This window comes from Dysidea avara, chromosome 3 (genome assembly GCF_963678975.1).
Source record: "Dysidea avara chromosome 3, odDysAvar1.4, whole genome shotgun sequence".
Classification (NCBI taxonomy): domain Eukaryota; kingdom Metazoa; phylum Porifera; class Demospongiae; order Dictyoceratida; family Dysideidae; genus Dysidea; species Dysidea avara.
Genome location: NC_089274.1, coordinates 23624891 through 23646273, shown reverse-complemented (window position 1 = coordinate 23646273; position 21383 = coordinate 23624891). Strand labels below are relative to the sequence as shown.

Below are 21383 nucleotides of genomic sequence, written 5' to 3'. Positions count from 1 at the left end.
TTTTACAAAAAAGTTAACAAACAAGTACACAAAAAAATTGGAATTTTCAACTAGAGTAGGGACCATAGCACATCAATAAAAAGTACTGAAACAAGCACAATATTAATCACAGAAGAAGTGTTATCTACCACAATGGAAATGCACAGTAGGGATATAACACTTCTGTATGGTGAATGAATTTGATTCTGAATTATTTTTACTGGGTGTTTGTCTGATTTTCTGAGCTTGCAGTCCCTTATATCAGTACATATCAGACTCCAAAAGGGAATGCTAAAACAGATAACTGAGTTGCATATAAATTTTAATAAGAGAAATGGTAGAGATGAAGGGTAGGAGAAAGTGAAAAATACACTGGATAACTCAACTTTGTAATTGTTAATGATGTCGGTAGTGAAGAGCGTTTGTCTTGAAATGTCACCAATGTGATTACTGATCTCCTGTGTATATGAAGCTGTAAATATCTCACTTATATTACGATAACCCAACAACAATGTGCATATACATCTAAGTAGTTTAAATTATTATTCATCAGATAGTTCAATTGCACATTCTGATTAATATACATACACGGATGTGTCCGCATTGTACAAAATCTGGAGATTATCTTGCAAGTTTGTGTGTTACAGTAACATTATAGAGCAATATTTTGGTCCATCCCTTATGATTACATGGTTGAGTTCTTAGCAGCGATATATTCTTGTCCACACCAATTAATGCATAAAGTACAAAATATCTAATACTAACACACAATAAGCTACTAAAGTCCTACATTGTCCAGAGACACACTAAAGCTACTATATAGTGAGGTGATCAGTGGACAACAAGTTAGTAAAGTATCACTGAGGTATACAGTTGAGAGGACGTATTTTCATTTCTATCCACCTGGGGTTGTGCCATTTATGATTAAGGTATAGGGATCCATATTCACCAGGATTGTATTGAAGGTTGAGATTGATGTTCCAGCAGTTAGTGTACCACCATCCTCCATTGTCTTTGGCATTGTCACGCTGTACTGCACAGTTACCACGAATTTTATCATTGTCATTATCATATGTGGTGAACCTTTGGCCATTATGTACCATAGTAGAGAATGGATCAGTAAGAGTGATGCTGGTAAATCCACCAATTGTCAGTGGGTATTCTTCACTAGCACTTCCTACTCTAAACAGATTGTAGTGAAGGTAGGATCTGGTCTTGTTGGGAAATTCAAAATCAACTCTGAGCTCCCATTGGCCAGTTTCAGTAAGGCAGTTCATGGCCTTGAGACCATACCAGAATTCTCCGTCAAGGTCTCCAAATCCTTTCTCATAGTCAACCCATGATCGGTTGAAATTCTCAGATCCATCTTTTCTCCTTTGTATCACTGTCCATCCTCCATTTGCTGTTGTAGTGTCACAGTAGACATTAGCAATATTCCATTTTCCTCCACACCAACAGTCCATTTGGTAAACACCAGAAGGTTTAGTAAAGAAATAGAAAGCATTAAGGTCACAGCAAGTTGATATGGTAGTATTGTTTATGGTGCATTTTTGTTTGAGATTATTAGCTGCTACTTGTAGTTGCTTGAGTTGTTGATCACAATATGGAGTAGCAGTTATCCCAGTAGTGAATAGTGAGATGAGGATGATGTGAAGTGTTGTCATAGTGATAAGAACTATATTGAGAAATGATATGAGTGACAGGAATACACAAGTTAAATTATGATCTATTAATTCTAGTATTCATAAGTCGGGAAGCCATGTAAGTAGACCTTGTTGTTTTTTATGGTCCTGGTATTTATTTCATGGTCTGAGTATTTATTTCTTCGAACAACTTTTCACCCTAGCCACCAAGCAAGACTAGCGATTATACAAGACCAGTATTTGCATATACACACGAAGTCCAGCAATCATGCATGCATTGGACCTTTATATTTCCAAACTGTATACTCTCTTTGATGTGTTCCATAACAGATTCAAATTTCAAAGGAAAGCCAATAAATGTTGTTCACTTCATTGCTAATCCTGTCACTTGTGGCACTGTCCACACTATAGGCATTCATTTGAAACCTGACATTTATTTCTGTTGAAAGCCCTATACCACCAACAACTAAATGAGACCAGGCATTTATATGGGACTATAGCCATTATTCAAGGCAATGGTACAGTTACAGAGAATATACTATGATCCATATAAAAATGGCTAAATATTATTTATGCATCTTGTGGATTTCACGTATGGAGCTTAACTGCTAGTCTGGCACCCTTAATCTCTAATCAAAGGGGCGGCCGCGCCAGACTACTTAACTGCTTTGTAAAAACGATAGGTCATCACTTCAGTAATCACAACTTTTTAATGGTGCCAATAGTTATATCTGGAGCTTTGAACAGTTTTAATGCATGTGGCTAACAACTAGTACCTCAGTGTAGGGTCTGGTTTTGTTTTTTTAACCAGGTTTACTGAAATTGTTTTCGTAAAAGTGTGTGCATGTGTGTGTACATATCTACCTATCTACATATCTATCTATCTATGTTTGTCCGTACGCACCCACGTGAGCAAAATTGTTTAATAATGGTAAAAGCAGCTTTTACGTAAGAAGTAAAAGTGAAATGAAGTCTGTAGTAAACTTCTGCACATGTGAACTTTGCTCTGAGGTGGTTTCTTTTCGGCGGTATGGAACGCCGTTTGTAACAAATATATACCTGACTCCAGCTACCTTATTATCGCTGATAATAAAACATCATCCTTATTATCGCTGATAATAAGACCTCACTTTATTATCGCCGATGATAAGACTATAGCTTATTATCGCCGATGATAAGACTCCAGCTTATTATTGCTGATAATAAGGCGGTGCTTATTTTCCTAGGAAATAATTAAGACAGCGCTTAAATTATGTTTTCGGGTGCGTATATTTTAGCGCTTTAAAACTCTACTTATATCACACTAAAAGTTAGTCACAGATGGCTTACATGGCTGCAGCTACTTCGCATGAATGGGGATGGGAAGTATTTTTTGACGAAATTGCAGTTTTTCTTCGCGAAAGTGGTCGCCAATTTGGAAACTGTTCGGAAAATTATGCTAATTATGCCATAGAAAGGTTGGAAATCTGCATTATTACTGTCTCTTGCCTTAAAGCACATTTGGAAAATGGTGCAGTAGTTGTCCAGCCCAAGTACCATGAAGTTGTGACAATATAGAGAGCTTGGTAACATATTTGAGATCGTTGTCTGGAGAATGGGAGAGATACATAGCCTCAATGGAACGTGTATCAGAATCTGCGATACAGAGTTGCAACAAGGGAAAGTGTAGGTAGAGGAAAACCTCCATTTATTGTAGCAGAGGAACAACTTGAATATTTGTGTTCATTATCATTTTCATGGACCGACATAGCATTGTTGTTGAGTGTTTCCAGGATGACATTGTATAGGAGACGTTAAGAATTTGGAATGCTGAATGAACCAGGCAGGGAACTGACTGATACAGAACTTAGAACTAGAGTGTCAGAAATTAAGAATCACTTCCTGGTGTAGGAGAAAAGTTGATTCTAGGCCGACGGGGTATAGGGTGACTACTGACTAGAGCTCGTGTTCGAGATGCACTGAGGTCTGTAGACCCCATCAACACTGCTCTTAGGTGGCAGGGGGGACGAAGACCTTACTCAGTTCCTGGACCTAATTCCCTGTGGCATATAGGTATGCACTTATAGTTGTCTATGTATGTTGCAACATATATATATATATATATATATATTGTTATATTAACTGTACAGCACAAAATTTTGAAGGATGCAGAATCTCTATACTGATTTGACAAAGTTTTTGACAGATATAAGAGAGTATAGCTATAATGCATATAAAAACTATCAAAGTTTTTCTTTGCACCATATACAGAGGGTATCAGTTTGATTTGCATGACTGTGTTTTGAATCTGCATGACACTATGTTGTGCAGTCAAACCTCTCCAATCTCATGCACAGAGACATCAATTCTGTCAAGTCACCTGTGTAATCTGACATTGTACAATATCTTTTGATTATGCAGTAAATTAGGAACAGTGTTTTTTTTGTATTTGCAACTATTACAGCTTTTTCTTTTACGACAAAATGCTTGGATGCTCAATACTTATACTGTGTGATAGTTGTTAATGTAGCTATTAATCTTTGCCATATTACAAAGGTTGAAAACAATGTATTTCCCAGTCTAGGGAATCCAATTTTTGTCAGATTACAGAGTACAAATGTGTCAGATTCAGGGGCGGATCCGGGGGGGCTTTGGGGGCTGAAGTCCCCCCTTCACTTTTAGGCTTTACTTGATCAATATACTGAGTATTATAATGAAATTTTGTCTTAGCATAATTATATGATCACTAATAATACAAATACTCACAAAAACACCTTATAAACATCTTTCCAAGGTATTATCAGTGGATTTATGCTAAAGTTTATGCAACAAGGACCCGGATCAGCATTGGAGGTGTACACGATCGAGATACTCTAATAGAGCAGTCAGCTAACTACTCTAATAGAACATTCACTGGAAGCATATAGTTAGTTCTGTTATGGAATTTTTCCAAATCTGCCTGCACTTATACATACACTGAAGTACATTGGTCTGTTTAAAATCTACTTGTGTAGTTAATATGTATGGCAATACTTAATTCAGGTACACAATTTCCATCGAAAAGGCTCTCAGATTCAATCTTGTATTGTTCAAATTTCAAAATTTTCCACTTTCAGCATTATTATTCTAACATGCACCTATTCAGTGTTGTGCAATTGTGAGAGGGTGCATCATGTACTTGGTTGTCTGTACCTACCCAAACTTTTCCATTAACAAAATGCTTCAGAGAGCCATACCTATAATCTAAAGGCAGTATATAAAATATCTACAGGCAGAAAATATTATGAATGTTATGTGGAAATGTCTCCAAATTGCAGTATTTTAGCATATATTTTTCAAAAATTTCCTGGGGGAACATGCCCCCAGACCCCCTAGTTCCAGCATGCTTTGCACACCTCTACCCAAGAGATTAGTACCTTGAGTTAGCCCCCCCTTTTATAAATCATCCGCCCCTGAGATTACAGAGGTTGTTTTCTATACAAAAGTGTTGGTAAATGACAGCTTGGTTAGATTAGAAAGGATCCTGTATTACACAGGTGTCAGATTAGAGAGGTTCAACTGTATCATGGAATAGTATACAATATGCCACAACTATTATCATGACAATCCTTGGCTGTTAGAATATTATTTTCTGTACATAGAATAATATTTTTTTCTGTTAGCTTTAACAGCTTATCAGGATTCACCCGACAACCTACTGCTCATACACGTGGGTGTGAATTGGAGCTGCTTTCACCTATCTCAGCCTCGATCTCAGCTATCTTGAGTTTGAGGAAGAGTTCAATACCATTTTAGCTGATGATGACTATGCTTGGGACATGAATGCTTGTTGACTGTCAGTACACCAGTTGTAACCAGGACGCTGTGTATATTACTTTAATGATTTTTCCATGTGTGTTATGTACCATTTATAACATGATCTGTTAATAAACATTGATGATTTTGGATAGTTGCATATGATGCATGTGTTAGGTATTGTACCGTATGTACTAAATACTTTGAGGGAAAATCAGTAGTTTTTGCAGTTTTGCATGGGGGTAGTTATCAGCAAAAAGTTTATTGAAATATTTATTTTTTATTTTATTATTTTAACTGTTTTTTAATGCAGGCCTTGCCTGCATTAAAGGTCTGTGGGCAACTGGTGCCCACAGCCAGTAAAAGTATACATACAACTTACATTTACAGTTGAATGTATAAAATTACAATCAAATTAAGTTAGCTGGATAAAGTTCTTACGTACATTTACATTTGATATATAGTTGAACTATCCTATAATTTTAAAACTTACATGTGTATTTAATAATAAATAAGTACTTATTTTAAGAGAGAGCAAGAAAAAAATTAATTACTGCTGAAGTTTGGTGGGCGAGGAGACTTGGAGCAGGTACTACAAGGGCAAACAAAGTGCAGACTGTGAGGATTGTCAGAGTCAAAATTGTTTGTAAAATGCTGCCAGAAGATCTTGAGTAACTGTGGTTTAATGGTGGAAAAAGATTGATTTAAGTCAAGTACTGGTAGACTGTTGTAGGTTCTTGGTAATCTGTTAAAGTAGAAGTTACTTTGTTTGTTGGATGATGTAAAATTGTGTTGAAGCTTGTTACTGGTGGAGGATCTGGTAGGATTGCGGCAAAAGTTGACATAGTTACTGATATTGAAATGATTAGATGGATGCTGGATTGATTTTACGAAGAAGAGTATGTCATAAAGATCATAGGTGTACATCAGTGGTAGTATGTTAAGTTTGATAAGATGTGTTTTGTAATCGGTTACATAGTCATTTAGAATAAATTTGGTTGCCCAGCGTTGGATTCTTTCTAAAGTAGAGATGTCGCAAATAAGGTAAGGGTGCCATAAAGGAGAACAGTAAAGTAATTGTGATCGAACTAATGCTAGATACAAAGTTTTCTTGGTTGGAATGTCAACTGAGTGGCTGAAGGTACGTCTCAGTAGTCCAAGGCTTTAGCTGATATATGGTTATAATGATTTTTCCAAGATAAATCAGTTGATAAAATGACACCGAGGTCACGGTGAGTACTACTAGTTTTGATTATAGTGTCGTCTATGAAATATTTAGACCTCCATATAATCTAGCTAATACATTTTGGGAGTGTTTGCAAATCCGCGAAAAAATTATTTTTAGCAACAATGCTCAACCTCGAAATAATTATTTTTGAATAGATCAGCTGGTGTCTGCTCGAATGACGACCTTGTTCAACTCAATACTGCTCACTGTTGATGCCATAATTCACTGAAGCAGCCATGACTTAGCTAGCTAACATTAATATTATTATAAAAGCTAATAGATCTATATACCCGCCCGAGGACATAATTTAAGCGCTGTCTTAATTATATCAAGCGCTGTCGTACAGACCTTATTCACTGAATTAATTTCATAGCGCTTACAACCCGTTGCGATGGAGTTGTCCGCCAATATTCGCCATTTGCAGTACCAAAACCATAGTAACATCACAATTCTCCGCCAAATTAGCCATTTGCAGTACCATAACTATGGTAACATGGTAGCAACCGTTGTGCTCGCCCAGTTTTAGAACTCAAAATGGCGTCCGAAAGACCACCACCATGGCAAATAGGGAGCCTTGTATGGCTTCGCGTGACATCAGAGGGCGCTTACTGTTCTAAATGAATAGACCTTATTCATTTAGAACAGTAAGCGCCCTCTGATTATTCATTTAGAACAGTAAGCGCCCTCTGATGTCACTCGAAGCCATACAAGGCTCCCTATTTGCCATGGTGATGGTCTTTCGGACGCCATTTTGAGTTCTAAAACTGGGCGAGCACAACGGTTGCTATCATGTTACCTTTAAGGTACTGCAAATGGCGAATTTGGTGGAGAATTGTGATGTTACTATGGTTTTGGTACTGCAAATGGCGACTATTGGCGGACAACTCCTTCGCAATGGGTTGTAAGCGCTATGAAATTAATTCAGTGAATAAGGTCTATAAGGTCTATTATCGGCGATAATAAGTTCAGTCATAGATTATATAGTCGTTACCCTAACGACTATATAATCTATGGTTCAGTAGAGTCCTTATCATCGGCGACAATAAGCTGTAATCTTATCATCGGCGATAATTATCGGCGATAATAAGGTAGCTGGAGTCAGGTATATGTTTGTTACAAACGGCGTTCCATACGGCGGACTGAAATACGGGTGTGATGACTTTCCTCAGACTACCTTCCCCTTGAGGTTTTCAGGCATTTAGCAACTGAAAAACAACGGTGCAGGCCTCGTACACTACCAGGAATAGCCTATCGCTTCGAGTTGAAAGGGGGCGTATCCCTTATGTACGCGAACAAAAATGAAGAGCAGCTTTGAGGTTTTGTCGAGAGAATTTGTGGGAAAAAACACGTTAGTCACACTATAAAACAGTTTAGAAGATAGTTCTGTGCGTAATATGTTGGTAAAAGCGGTTTGTTTAACAAACGCTTCCTGAGCAGTGCATAGCAACGTAATTGAACGAATTACAAATATTTCATGAATTACGAAATACGAGAATTAGCTAATAATATTATTGCACAACCCAAAACTACCCTATTGTAAAATAGTAATTAATTCATAGTAGCATATACTGTCTATAGTTAATTCCAGATAAGTTAGCTAGCTGCATGGCGCCTGGTTTTTAGAAGTAGCACAACATCAACTTGTTATACATTCAACAGATAGCTTGTTTCTGACTCCCTGCCACTACACAGGCTTTGAGTAGCCTGCATGTCCTTATAGTGCCAGGATAGTGACTAATAAGATAGTATTGTTTGTACATATGAGACAAAGTATCTATCTGCACGTTACTACAGTAACAATTGAATTGCTAGACATTGAAATTATAGTTTCATGCAATCATTACAAACACTAAGTACACATTTTGTATACACATACAGAAACTTATTAAGCACCTATTACTTTATATATTACCTTATAGCCTTAAGTCTTTCAAACTTCTTGACCAGAACTCAGCTTGCAGTTACAATAGATAAGGAACAAAGAGAACAAATGTTGCTAAATTTAGTATAATTATCAGACCATATATAGGGCTGGTAATGAATTGTTGAAACAGAGCTAATAGTCTGAGCCATTATCATGCCTCACTGCATGGCAAAGCTATGAATGTGGAATTCAAGTGCTGGCATGTGAGATCATAGATGGCTGACTAAGTGATGAAGATTTTTTCAAGTTAGCTAGATACTAACTAGCATGCCACAGGAGGTAGAATGAACACACCATGGACTTACATTCCTGCTATTATATAGCACAAAGGTGTCAATTCTTGTGTAGCACATCAATTTCTTCATGTGTTGTCTATCATGCAAGAATAAAATACTATACTTGTATATAAATGTCACACTACAGTTGAAATAAGCAGATATCGTATTATTCTCTTTATGTAATGGGGAAATATAAAGTTGAACGGTATAGGAGTAATGGCTGGTAAGACACCGATAAAATTCCAACAAGACAACTGGAAAATACGTTTAAAACATTGTTACAAAAATTGTATGGAAATGGAACAAGTGATGTGACACAAAATAAAGTAGAGCACTAACTTTGGAAGTGTAAAAAAAAATTCTGCATGCAAACTCTCCAGGTAATATTTGAAATTAAGTCAGTGATGCATTTATTAAGTTAGAACACTTACTATAATATATATTCCTTGCTTAATGTTTCAGTGACCATTAATTACTATAGCTATGGTCAACTAGATAGCTACATACAGGTGTCTAGTGGGAGCCCAGTGTGCAGCATGAAAATATTGTACAATACTATGAAGTATAGAAATATAAAGTAGCAGAGCAAGAAATATGAATGATAGTATTACAATATATAGCTTCCGGCATGTTATCACAATTAAGTAGGGATTCTCCGAGCTATGTTATAATAACATCATTTGTATCTCTTGTTTCACTACTTTTATTACTTGGATCCCTATACTTACTCTTTTGAAGTTATTAAATGTACTATTTTGTTTAGTTCTTTGTTATAGCATTTAGCTATAGTATACACATATGACTGTTCTATGGTACATGGCTGTTACATTAGAGTGACTGCTTTATTTAGAGTCATCCTTAATTAGAGGCTAGATATTTCAATGGGCATGGTAGCCATTATGCCTGTTTACACTATATAAATGCAGCCAGTCTAACTAGCCATGCTCAATCACTATAAGTGCAGGCATGGTCATCATGCTCAATTGTTATAGTTAAACCATTGAGGGATGTGATTGCTGTACTTGATTGTTAAAGTCTAGCTAGATCATTGGGAGCATGGTTTTCATGCTCTATTTTCAGTTATGAACGTATTGTGCAGCTACAGATACTGCTGATTGTCTCATCTGTAATGGAAGTGCTTTTGTGGTGTCTAAATACACTCTGATTTGGTATGAAAATTAATTGTTCTAGGGACCTGCAGAGAGGCAACAAATTAGCCTGTTATATAGTCAGGCAGTCAGTCAGCAGAAGAATTCACCAAACTATTTCATGGAAACTGGGTTTGAGGTCACTCTGAAGGCATTTTCAGGCTTGACTCATTAATACTAAACAGGGGTGGCTCTGGGGGGGGGTTTCTGAGATTTCCAGAAACCCTTCACTTACAGATTGAGATACTCTAATAAAGCAGTCACAGTGTTCGGAGCAGCAATGTAGCAAGCTATGTAGATATATTTAAGGATATTTATGTACAGTATTATCAGTGATATTACAGGTTTTTGCAATTGAATTCGTCCCGTTTGCAATTGAATTCGTCGGTATTGCAATTGAATTCGTCCCGTTTGCAATTGAATTCGTCAGTTTTGCAGTTGAATTAGTCGGTTTTGCAATAGAATTCGTCGCGTTTGCATTATAATTCGTCATAAACAAAACGGCTCCAAGAAACCAACCCGTTCATTAAGAGATGAACTATTTATGCCTTGGAGAGTTACACTTGAGACACTAGAAGGTAATTGAAGCTGGTAGTACGAGAAGTTGATAGCTGCCTGACTCGCGAGTGACCACGGCACCCATCGCGAATGGCGTAGTAGAGTTTGGAATGTTGCTGGATAGGCTGTAGAGGAAGAATTATTGCCTTATAAAGAGTTGTTTACTACTGTTGTACTTGAACAAGTTCTTGTAGCAGCTGCTACATCATGTTTTCGTGTTTGCTCCAGCTGCCATTCTCAGTTGTAACGGACGAATTTAACTGCAAAAGCGACGAATTCAATTGCAAAAGCGACGAATTCAATTGCAAAATCGACGAATTCAATTGCAAACAGGACGAATTCAATTGCAAAACCGACGAATTCAATTGCAAACGGGACGAATTCAATTGCAAAAGCGACGAACTCACTGCAAACGGGACGGTCATACATACTTTGGCGTATTATGGGGGTAACTTGCCTTTGTTATAAAGGGAAGATTTTACATGGATGTTTTCTTTGTTTATAAAGGAAAGATTTTACGCCAATGTCTCCTTTGTGTACTTAATGGAAAGATTTTACGCAGACTAAGTGACGTAAAACCCAATGCATGCAATTGCATAGTATGTGCTTACTAAAGGGAAAATTTTACGCAAACTGTCATTTAACATGGTAATACTATGACATAATAGACACTTTTGGTAACCATGGTAACACTATGGCATAATAGACACATGTGGTAACCATGGTAACACTAGAAAATGGATCCTGATGTATTAATGGTAATAATTGACCATGGTATTGCAGTATCCATGGCAACACTACACAACATGCCTTCAAAGTTACAACATTAATTACAACAGATTCTGCCTGATTGCCATATCTATTGCAACACTATAAAAAACACTCCTTCATACTTACAATTCTATCATGTACATCTTCAACAACAAACTTCTTAAGAAGCTTCTGTGCTAATATAACAATCTGGGTTTACAAAAGCTATAGAAAATCATAGGGAGTAATTAGTGTACTTGTTACCCACCCTTGAAGAAAAAGGATACACATATTTAAGTGCTTCTAAACTGCATGTATAAAGAGGAGGTTGGTCAAAAGTGTGGCATTTCTCTTTGAGTGAAAAGCTCATAATAATTTAAATAAGCCAGTTTATAGTTTTCCAATTGAAATTTGAAGAATGATAAGAGGTTGTTAACTTGTCTAAAGTAACTATCCCCGCTGCAGATTACTCACAGTATACCTCCATGCATATTCTAGACTGCAGCAACACTGGCAGGGGCCGCATAGAAGGGAGTATAAAGAATGAAATAAATTTCTAGGAAGGAATCCAGCTGTGGAAGTATGACTCTTTGATGTATGGTACTTGCTATACCTGCGTCTTTGGATGTAAATCATTTGCAATGCTTAATATATTAATTTTGGGGTAGAGGTGTTACCATACTGAATCATATCAATGCTGACAGCACTGAGTTGTATGCCTGTCAGAAGCAGATTCCTGTAGCCCGTCTTCCTTCAAAAAATTTTCATAGTGTTACACTCATTGTACATCTCCAGGCTCTAATTATTTCAAAGATTTTTGTGCAGTTTACGGTTGTGAATATACCCAATCCTATCCCTACCCATGATATAATATTACAAGGGGAACATGGGAAAATAGGTAGTTTTGAGTTTCGTCTGCATTACAATTGAGATACTGTAATAGAGTAATGACTACTTTAAGAGTAGTATCATTATAAAACACTGTACTTGATCATTCATCTACAAAGAATATCTGACTAGGGTCTAGATCATAGTAGAGTTAGGAGAATCGGTATTTTGGTTGTTTAACTGAAAAGTAGAAGCACCTGTACACCTTGCACCAGCAGTGTCTATTGCCTGTACTTTAGACCTTATAGCTATTACATTCTGTTTTCTAGCTCAGTACTGTATATATGTAAAGGAATTTTCAATAAAACAGACCACACTAGAAATCTTATGCTTTGCATTTTCACATGCACTGTGTGGTTACTTCTACTAGTGTGCTCTTCTTTTGCAAAAACTCCAGATCCACCCCTGCCATCATATTACTAGTGTGGATTAGCCCTCCATATGTATATTATGTAAATTAACTATACTACTATTGTATATATTATTAATTGGTGGAAGGAACAATAAAAACATGGAATTGCTATAATCCCATGGTCTTTAGTCATACAGCTATGAAATGGGCTGTAGTAGCATGCATGAGATCCAATAAGGAATGACTATTTCAGTACCATGATTCATATATACAAGAATCGTATGCAAGTTTTAAAATTGAAAGAGCATGCAATTATAACTGGACTAGATCATACCAAAGGATTGCAGAGAAGGTAAACCATTCTCTGAAGGGTAATGAAAAGAAAGTCACCGATGAAATGTTTGCAAAATTGACAAACTATATAGCAAAATAAAAGCAAGACATCCTAGACTCTTTTATGCCCTTCAAGTTACTGCAACTTTTTGCTTCTATTCAGGACTTGGCAGAATTAACAGACGAACAGAAGAAGTAATTGATATCTAAATGACATGTAATGCCAATTTGTTCCAGGGAAAAAATTGGTCCAGCCAGATCAGTTTTGGTCAAAAATCAGTCTGGCTAGACCAGAGACCAAAACTGGTCCAGCCGGACCATTCTTGGCATCCAAAACTGGTCCGGCCCAACCAAAATCACTCCGAGTCAAACCAAGGGTTGTCAAACCAGTTTTTAGGTCTGGTGTGAGTTTTGAGATGTAGTCCACCAAATTACATACAGTATATAGCTAGCTATCAGTTTTGTTCACCAAACTGGTCCAAACGAAGCAGGCTTACCCAAGAGCTTATATACCTAGCTACCACTGGATACATACGAGCTTGCCCTGTGGGTAGATGATTAGCCAATTTATGGTTAATCTCTTTTGTTTTCAGATTTGGCATATATATATCCAAGGAGAGATCGGTAAATGGAATTATTCAAAATTGGTATGATTATCCCCATACGGAAAAGTGTATTTAAGTATGGATCATAGATATTAAAAAGCCCTGAAAGAAGGGAGATTACCTACACCTACACATTTAATTCCTACTTCAATCATTCATTATACAGCCTGTCAATATAGTATAGCCACAACTGGAGTAGAAATTAAGTGTCCTTAAGTAAATGCATAGCTGCGGTTGTAAAAGGTCTCCCTTTTCAATGGCTTATATTTCTATGACCCTATACTTGTAGACGAGTTGAAGGTTATGATGATGTTTTATGGCAGGAGAGTATAAATATGTGTGATACCTATTCAGTACTACCGTACTTTAAAATAATATGCACTGTACAGAACTACAGAGCACTCACCCTGTTTGTTTTATTGCATGATTGATCATGGTTTTAAAGTGTGGACTAATAGCTCTCAGAACATTACGCATGCAGCATTATGCTTTATTATGTTAGAACAGTGTTACAATTGTGGGTATTATTGGTTGGGCTGTATGATCACTTACTTTAGTCAAAGGAACCGCTCAAGCCAGGCAATATCTTGAGAACACGGCTTTGATACCCAACCAATTCAAAGATACGATTGCTATATGCTTTTTTTACTTGTATATTGAGCAGCACATAGCAGTATTAGTTTCTTAGTCAAGCTGAGAGTAGTCACAAAATTATGACAAGTTGACTGTTTTACAATTAATAATCATTTGGGCAATGCATTGATGCATATATCTCTATGCATGACATGTTGAGCATACCATGGAACAAGATTACATTGTGTTACATAGTACTAAGTACAATACCAGGAGCTTATGAGCCACTGAAGGCAACAAAGAAGCATGAAACTGAGTTCCATGACAATCCAAATTACGTCACTGTGTTTGTTTTACGTAACTTGCAAATGAAGCTCCAGCCGCATGAAGTAGAAATGAGTTCGCTATCATCGAAGAAGAGAAAGACCTCGAGGAAGACTCAGCCAACTTTACCAATGCCATGTGTCACTAGTCATGTGCAATTTTGTATACAGCTTCAAATAAATGGGATTTTACTTTCCTTATATGGAAACTAATCGGCGATTGATTTGGATTGTGATGGCACCTAGCAGGCAATGTAAGTTTCATGCTCCTTCGACATCTTCAGCTGTTCATAAGCTCCTGACATACAATAACAAAATTAGTAGCCTTGATGTAGTGCAAAAAGTAAAAATGAAAACTCAAGCAGCAAAAATCTTCATGCAGACCAGGCTAAATCATCTACAAATGCTTTACAAATATGACCTCAAGTGATTGGGACCAAGCTCCACATAGCACTATTGGACTTGAGCAGGCAAGATTTACTTGCAAAGAACAGTGATCATAGAACATTATCATATGTAGCAAAGCAGTAATGTAGTCTCTTTATGAATAAGACAAGTTTTTTGCTCCATAGGATATCACTGTAGCAGATAACTAAAAGCTTTCTATACAGTTCTGTCGATCAGTAGCAGTAGCTATTCTAATAATGCTGCACTGAAAAGGAAAGCATGATGAGAAAAGTACCAAATGATAGCCAATGAGTGTTCATTTAAGCCACTAGAATTTCTCCTCAGAAAAAAAAGAAGCATGGAAAGAATAAGGAGTACAGCAAGTCAGAATTTAGAAATTGAGATCTGGTACAATGATGGTAACCAGTGCAAAGGATGATTGTCATCAGTTAACATTGCAATAGGGATGTAGCTAGGTTGCTGAATTTTGATGACAGAAGTGAAATTTCATGTAAACATGTTAAGAGTGTTATAGCTACTAAGCTAAAAAAATTAATTAGTGTAAAGGCTTAGGCTGCTCCCCATGGAAAATTTGAGAACTAACATTCTGAGATTGATTTTGGCTAAAATTGGCTCAGTTCAACACTGCGGAAAGTATGAATGGTAAGAGTAGCTATATACTGAACTACAAAATAGAATTGGTTAGTATAGTTTCCTCAATAATTTTGAGATTGAATTTGGTAGCAATTTTGAGTAAAATTTGTAAATGTAAAATTTGTCAATGTTTATGAAAATTCAATGCTGGAAGTATGAATACTAATAAATTCTATAAGGAAATTTTCGAAAAATAGATCTTTTGAGAATGATTCTGGTGGAAATTTTGATTGCCATTCATGAGAAAGATGACTAATATTCTTTGCAACATCTACACCTAAAGAAATGGTACAAGTGCTGCAACCCAATTTATGATTTGCACAAATAAACCAAAGGTAGGAAGGTATTTTATCCAGCCACATTTTCCGGTTCCAAAAACTAAGTAAATGTGTTAAAATAATGTCACTGCTAGTTGGTACTTGCTCTGTATATACACTAGATTCACTACAATCCAGGCTTCTTCCTCACTGCTTTGCTGCTTTTCATATCAACTGATCACCATTCACTTCCTTGGTAGACACATGCAGTAGAAGGGGTAGGTGATATATAAATTAGATTTAATACTTGCACAATAAACACCGTGTGTTCTAATTAATGCACACCTCACGAAAGGAAGCTTTGAGGATTGCGGGATTAGGAGATCAACTGGCTGGAGAATCACTTTACAACAAGTAAGAATGTATTACTATTATGCAGTAAGTAGTGTTTCATGGATGTTTTTTTACTGAGGGATGCTAGCTAGCTACTACGTAATTTAGTTACAAAAAATATATAAAGGTGCACTTTTCGACCACTGATTTTGACATGAGAACAATATCGATGTTGCTTAAAAGTGTGCACATTCAGTGAAAGGATGATATCCATTCTAAAGCCTATTTCTATTTGTTTGTTACGTAATCTCCAGCTGTTTCAAGTTTTAATTAAACTTTTATTACAGCTAGCTGAAACTATCATGTCCTTTCAGCATTTGACTACTGTCTAGAGTTGAGAGAGAATAAACGTCTTAATGATTAAGACAAAATATACATTACAAGCATACAGGGGCCTAGACACAGGGGTACCATGTGCTGATGGATCAGTACAGGAGCCCTGGCAAGACTTACATTAACTAAAGGTAAATTAAATTAAAATACACACAAAAAAACTATATCTACATATATGTAATACTTAAAGTTTACTTAAGGTGGTCTAAAAGATCCCAGCCCCGGGGAGGTTCTAGAATTAAAAATTTTGTAACAACAGGACACAGCAATGCGAGCTGCCTGCTCAAACAAGGATCTTACGGTTTTCTTTGGCACTTCACAAGCAGTAGCCATTTGAGCAATTGTTTCTGACAAAAAGTGGCCTAAACAACCAATTTCAATTGGAACAAGATTGACAGTTAACCCAGAAAGCTGGAGGTCATATTGCAAGGAGCTATATCGATCTTCCTTTCTAGCTCTAGCAGCAAGAAGATGTTGCTGGGTATTAGTTAGTACTGTCAATTCGAACAAACAAATGGAATCATTAGAAACCAATACCAAGTAAGGCCTGCTGAGGGTGGAGGAAAGATTGGTTGGGATGGTACTAGGGGGGCTGGAACTAGCTAGATAACCTGGAAGGTCAGCGTAAAGTTTGAATGTTTCAGGTAAATGCTGTTGGAGCCCATGAACAAGGACCTGTAAAACTGAATCATGTCTCCAGGTATACCTGCCTTGATCTAGAGCAGCAGGACAGCCAGTCAAAATATGGTTTGTTGTGGGTTGAGGAGCTTGACAAAGAGCACATCTAGGATCAGTAATGATGTTCCATCTGGCCAGGTTCATAGGGGTTGGTAGAGTGTCACAACCAGCACGTAGCAGGAAGGACAGCTGTTTTTCAGGGAGGCCATACATCAATCTCTTCCACAGAGGGCAAGCTTGCTCCAGAGTTACAATATCTAAAAATTTATTTTGAACAGTTAATGGTTCCAGTTTTGATTTCCAATATTCAATGTGAGCAGAACGTAAGTTGTGGCGAGCATGGTTCTTGAAAGTTGCAGAGTGAATGTTGGAAACTGAAGCCTTAGCAGCAGATAAACAGTCAAGGACAGTGGAAGAGATATCGGATCTGTTAGCTAAAATAGAATGTCGCAGCTCTATAATCAGTGGATCAACTGACCGTTCAATAGCCAGAATGTATGAAAGTTTGGCTGATTGCTTCAGGTGTGGTAAAAAGGGGAGATCCAACACATCCGGGTGGAAAACAGTTCCAGGAGTACAATTTCTGGGGAGGTTCAACCAATTTTTCACAAATTTCAATACTGATGACTGTGCTGAAATAATAGAAGACGCGGTAAACCTCTCAACAGCTAAATGAAAATGTAGAACAGAAGACACAAAGTTTTTTAAGATCCATATCTTATATTCTCCCCAAACAGAACACTTATCGATGGATTATAAAAATTGTAAAATTTGCTGCTTCATGTTAGCAGAAACTACCGATCGAGCAATAGTTGGAGAAACACCAGTAGTGCAACCCAGAAACTTAGTACAATCCACATTACAGATATTAATGGTATTCCCAGCCGCCATTGAAAATGCAGTAGAGGAAAGCATACGATGACCATTAAAGTAAAGGGAAATACACTTTGGAGGTTGAAATTCAAAACATATGTCTATTGCCTTTAGGACAAGTGGTGATAAAGCCTGCTGATGAGACTTGACATCTTTGGAGATGACAGTCAAGTCATCAGCAAAACCCTTTGCTCTATGCATTGATGAATAACAAATCTTAGGTAGAGCAACAGCTGCGCTAGTAGAGGTTGATGGTTGGGTATTAGGTTTATCAGAGCGATAAACTTTGCAATATCTGCCTGCACAGCACCATTCCACAGTGTGAAGATCCACAGACTGCTCACTATCACCATTATCATAAACTAGATCACAGGAGCCATCACAATGATAAGAGGTCACGATTGCTCTGTACCAACCAGATGGTGAATCATCCGAGGAATCAGACCATAACACATAGATTGCAGTCTCAACAGGAGGCAGCCCAACAGAGTTGGCAGCCTGTAGTTGAGCAGAGTAGCCACAATACTCTGATGTGGAGAGATAAGCTAATAACGGATTAATGGCTAAGTTGAATAACAAAGGTGATAAAGTATCACCCTACGTACTAAATTATTGTGATCATGATATGTTTAATATCAATATTTTAAAGTAACAGCATTGGTACACAAAGTGCTGATTTTAGTGTTCCTGACAAGTGACCCATATCAAATTGCAATGCCAATGCACTGCTACAGCCTTTATGACATCATTTCATTTAAAAATAAATCACTGTGAGGCTTTCAGCTGGGTCATGTGATCTCAGTGAGTACTCAAGTAGAATTTCACTATTCAAGTCAATTATATGCTAAATGACAATTTGCGTAAAATTTTCCCTTTAGTAAGCACATACTATACAATTGCATGCATTGGGTTTTACGTCACTTACTCTGTGTAAAATCTTTCCATTAAGTACACAAAGGAGACATTGGCATAAAATCTTCCCTTTATAAACAAAGAAAACATCCACGTAAAATCTTTCCTTTATTAACAAAGGCAAGTTACCCCCATAATACGCCAAAGTGTGCAGAACCAAACAGGACGAATTCAATTACAAAGTCGTCGAATTTAATTGCAAAAACCTGTAATACATAGTTAGTGGAAATAGTTATTCTCAGCATGCAGTTACCTTTTTTTGGTCTTCACCCTCTTGATCAGAAACCAGTCACCAAAAATCCTGGCGGAACCACCCTTGTTAAAATGTGGCTGGTTTTTGGGTAACATTTTTGAAGTCCAACCTCCACGTTCCCTACTATCTGGCATGGGGCAAAGTACATAGTGCTTGCAGAGTAAAGCAAAAGATCTACTCAAGTACAAGTATAAATGATTTTCTAAGTACAATGCGAGTACTTTTGATAGCATTTAAAATGCAAGTACAAGTAAGTACACATTTATAAAGCAATTGCAACTAAACTACATACTCGTACTACACTTAGTGTTCAAAATCTCCTATGTAGCTATGTAAATCTGGCATAAGTGGCCTACTCAAAGAGTATAAACCTTTACAGTCAATTTTTGGTTGGTTGTCCATAAAGTCAAATTACTCAAAACATCATGTGCATGATGATAACCAGGTGAAATTTTTGTCAGACTAGATAGCTGTTTGAATTGAATGCTACCAATTTTCATTGGCTCTTCAGATGTTTATGCATTTGGTCAACCAATCTGAAATCTACTGTAGATAGTCTCTCAACAGGAGTAGGTGACCTTATTGTGCTTCGACTATTTTAATTCAAATATCAGCTCATTTCACATGCATGCTCTGTGTGAGTGGGTTGTACTTCAGTGCACTTATTTAAGTACTTCAAGTGCATTACTAAAGCACAAGGACATTACATTTGTACAAAAGTACATTAGGGCAAGTCCTCCCAGCAAAGTGTACATACTTAAGTACAAGTGCCAAAGTGCTTTACCCCATGCCTGCAGCTACTACACTGTGCACAAGTATTATGTACTGCATGATACCATTTGTCAGTAAAAACCAATTGTTACTTAAAACCACTAATGATTACACTTACTACTTGTTTCTACTATCAATATGTGTGTTTTAACTGTTGGGATTGTGGTCCAAAAAATTATGGACGATTCCCATTTCCATCTTACATGATAGGCAATACACAAAGCCATTAATTGGCATAAATCAACACCTCTTGCAGCTAGCACAAAGAAAGAGAGGACAAAGGCAAGTCCTACATACATTGTATGGAAGCCTTGTACATTGTGCAACATCTATACATCGTCATATTGACATTGGGATTGTAAACTACATTACATTGCACTACACTACAATACATTGACATTGAGAATGTCATACATTGTGCGAAGTCTACAACAGTGAAAAGTCAAGTAGCATTGCTGTACTAACACTTATACAAAAGCATAGACATTAGTAGTGTAAATAACTACACCCTAACAAAGACTGAGACAGACAGTGGGGGTTATGCAATTATATATATGATCGATGAAATATGGCAATCTGTTGAGTTTTAATACTCTCATACCCTTGCATCAGTGACTCAGTGCTATTGTTGGCAACCCCCTTCAAAAATTCTGACTAGCAAATGTGCCATATTACATCAGTTCTACCATGTATCTTGTTATCTGTGTTGGATTAGTGTACTGGTAAATCACTGGACAACTGCACTAGTTATTGTACCTGTTGGGGTAGAAAGATTTCCCCAATACACATTGCGAGCATGCAGACTCTTACTGACTGAATTGTGATAAAGATCGTAATGCATAATATTTATTCAAAGTTTTTGTCCATGATGTATGCAGCTATTCCATTTATCATAGCATCTGCCATCAAAAATCTTGAAAAAGAAATTGTTTTTTTTTTTTGGCTATGGGTAAACTGTAGTTTGTCATTCAAACAAAGTTGGCACAGTAAACATAACTGATTGTAATGGAGTGACCATGATGTGTGTTGAATGGTGATGTCATGACCTAATTTCACTATATACTGTTGTGGGTCTTTATTATACCTCAAAAAACCTTTTAAGTATAAGATCAAAGTGAAAAAACAGTACTATTTCACCATGCAAAATGGTTTATGCAACCACAATGCTACATATGTGACTGCAGTGCTATATAGAGGTAGTTATAGAAATCTCATTGACTGATTTGCCTGAAGAAGCCAGAGAATATATCACTCCAGAAGATCTCCATGTTGCGTCCAATCATTATCCAGAATGAAGTTGGCTGTTTCAAGGCTACTTGGTATGAGGACTTTGTGTTCTTGTTCAACCTGAGGTTCAACCAGCTTGAACCTGAACTAAATCATTGCCTCTCTCATGCATGCTATACAACTCAAAGAATGGTCTCAACACATCTTTACTTTGCCTCATACTATGTTTGTCTCTTACCCACTCTTTCATGAGCTATATAGCACTTGCAGCAATGCTTTATACTTAACA

The 21383-nt window shown here is 37.0% G+C and overlaps 1 protein-coding gene across 1 annotated transcript; it reads right to left on the bottom strand.

The window, feature by feature from the left end:
* Positions 1-836: 836 nt before the first annotated feature.
* LOC136248424 (fibrinogen-like protein 1) lies at positions 837-1643 on the bottom strand. Its single transcript, XM_066040206.1, has one exon. The coding sequence runs from the start codon at positions 1641-1643 to the stop codon at positions 837-839; it is 807 nt and encodes a 268-aa protein (XP_065896278.1).
* Between the last annotated feature and the right edge of the window lie 19740 nt (positions 1644-21383).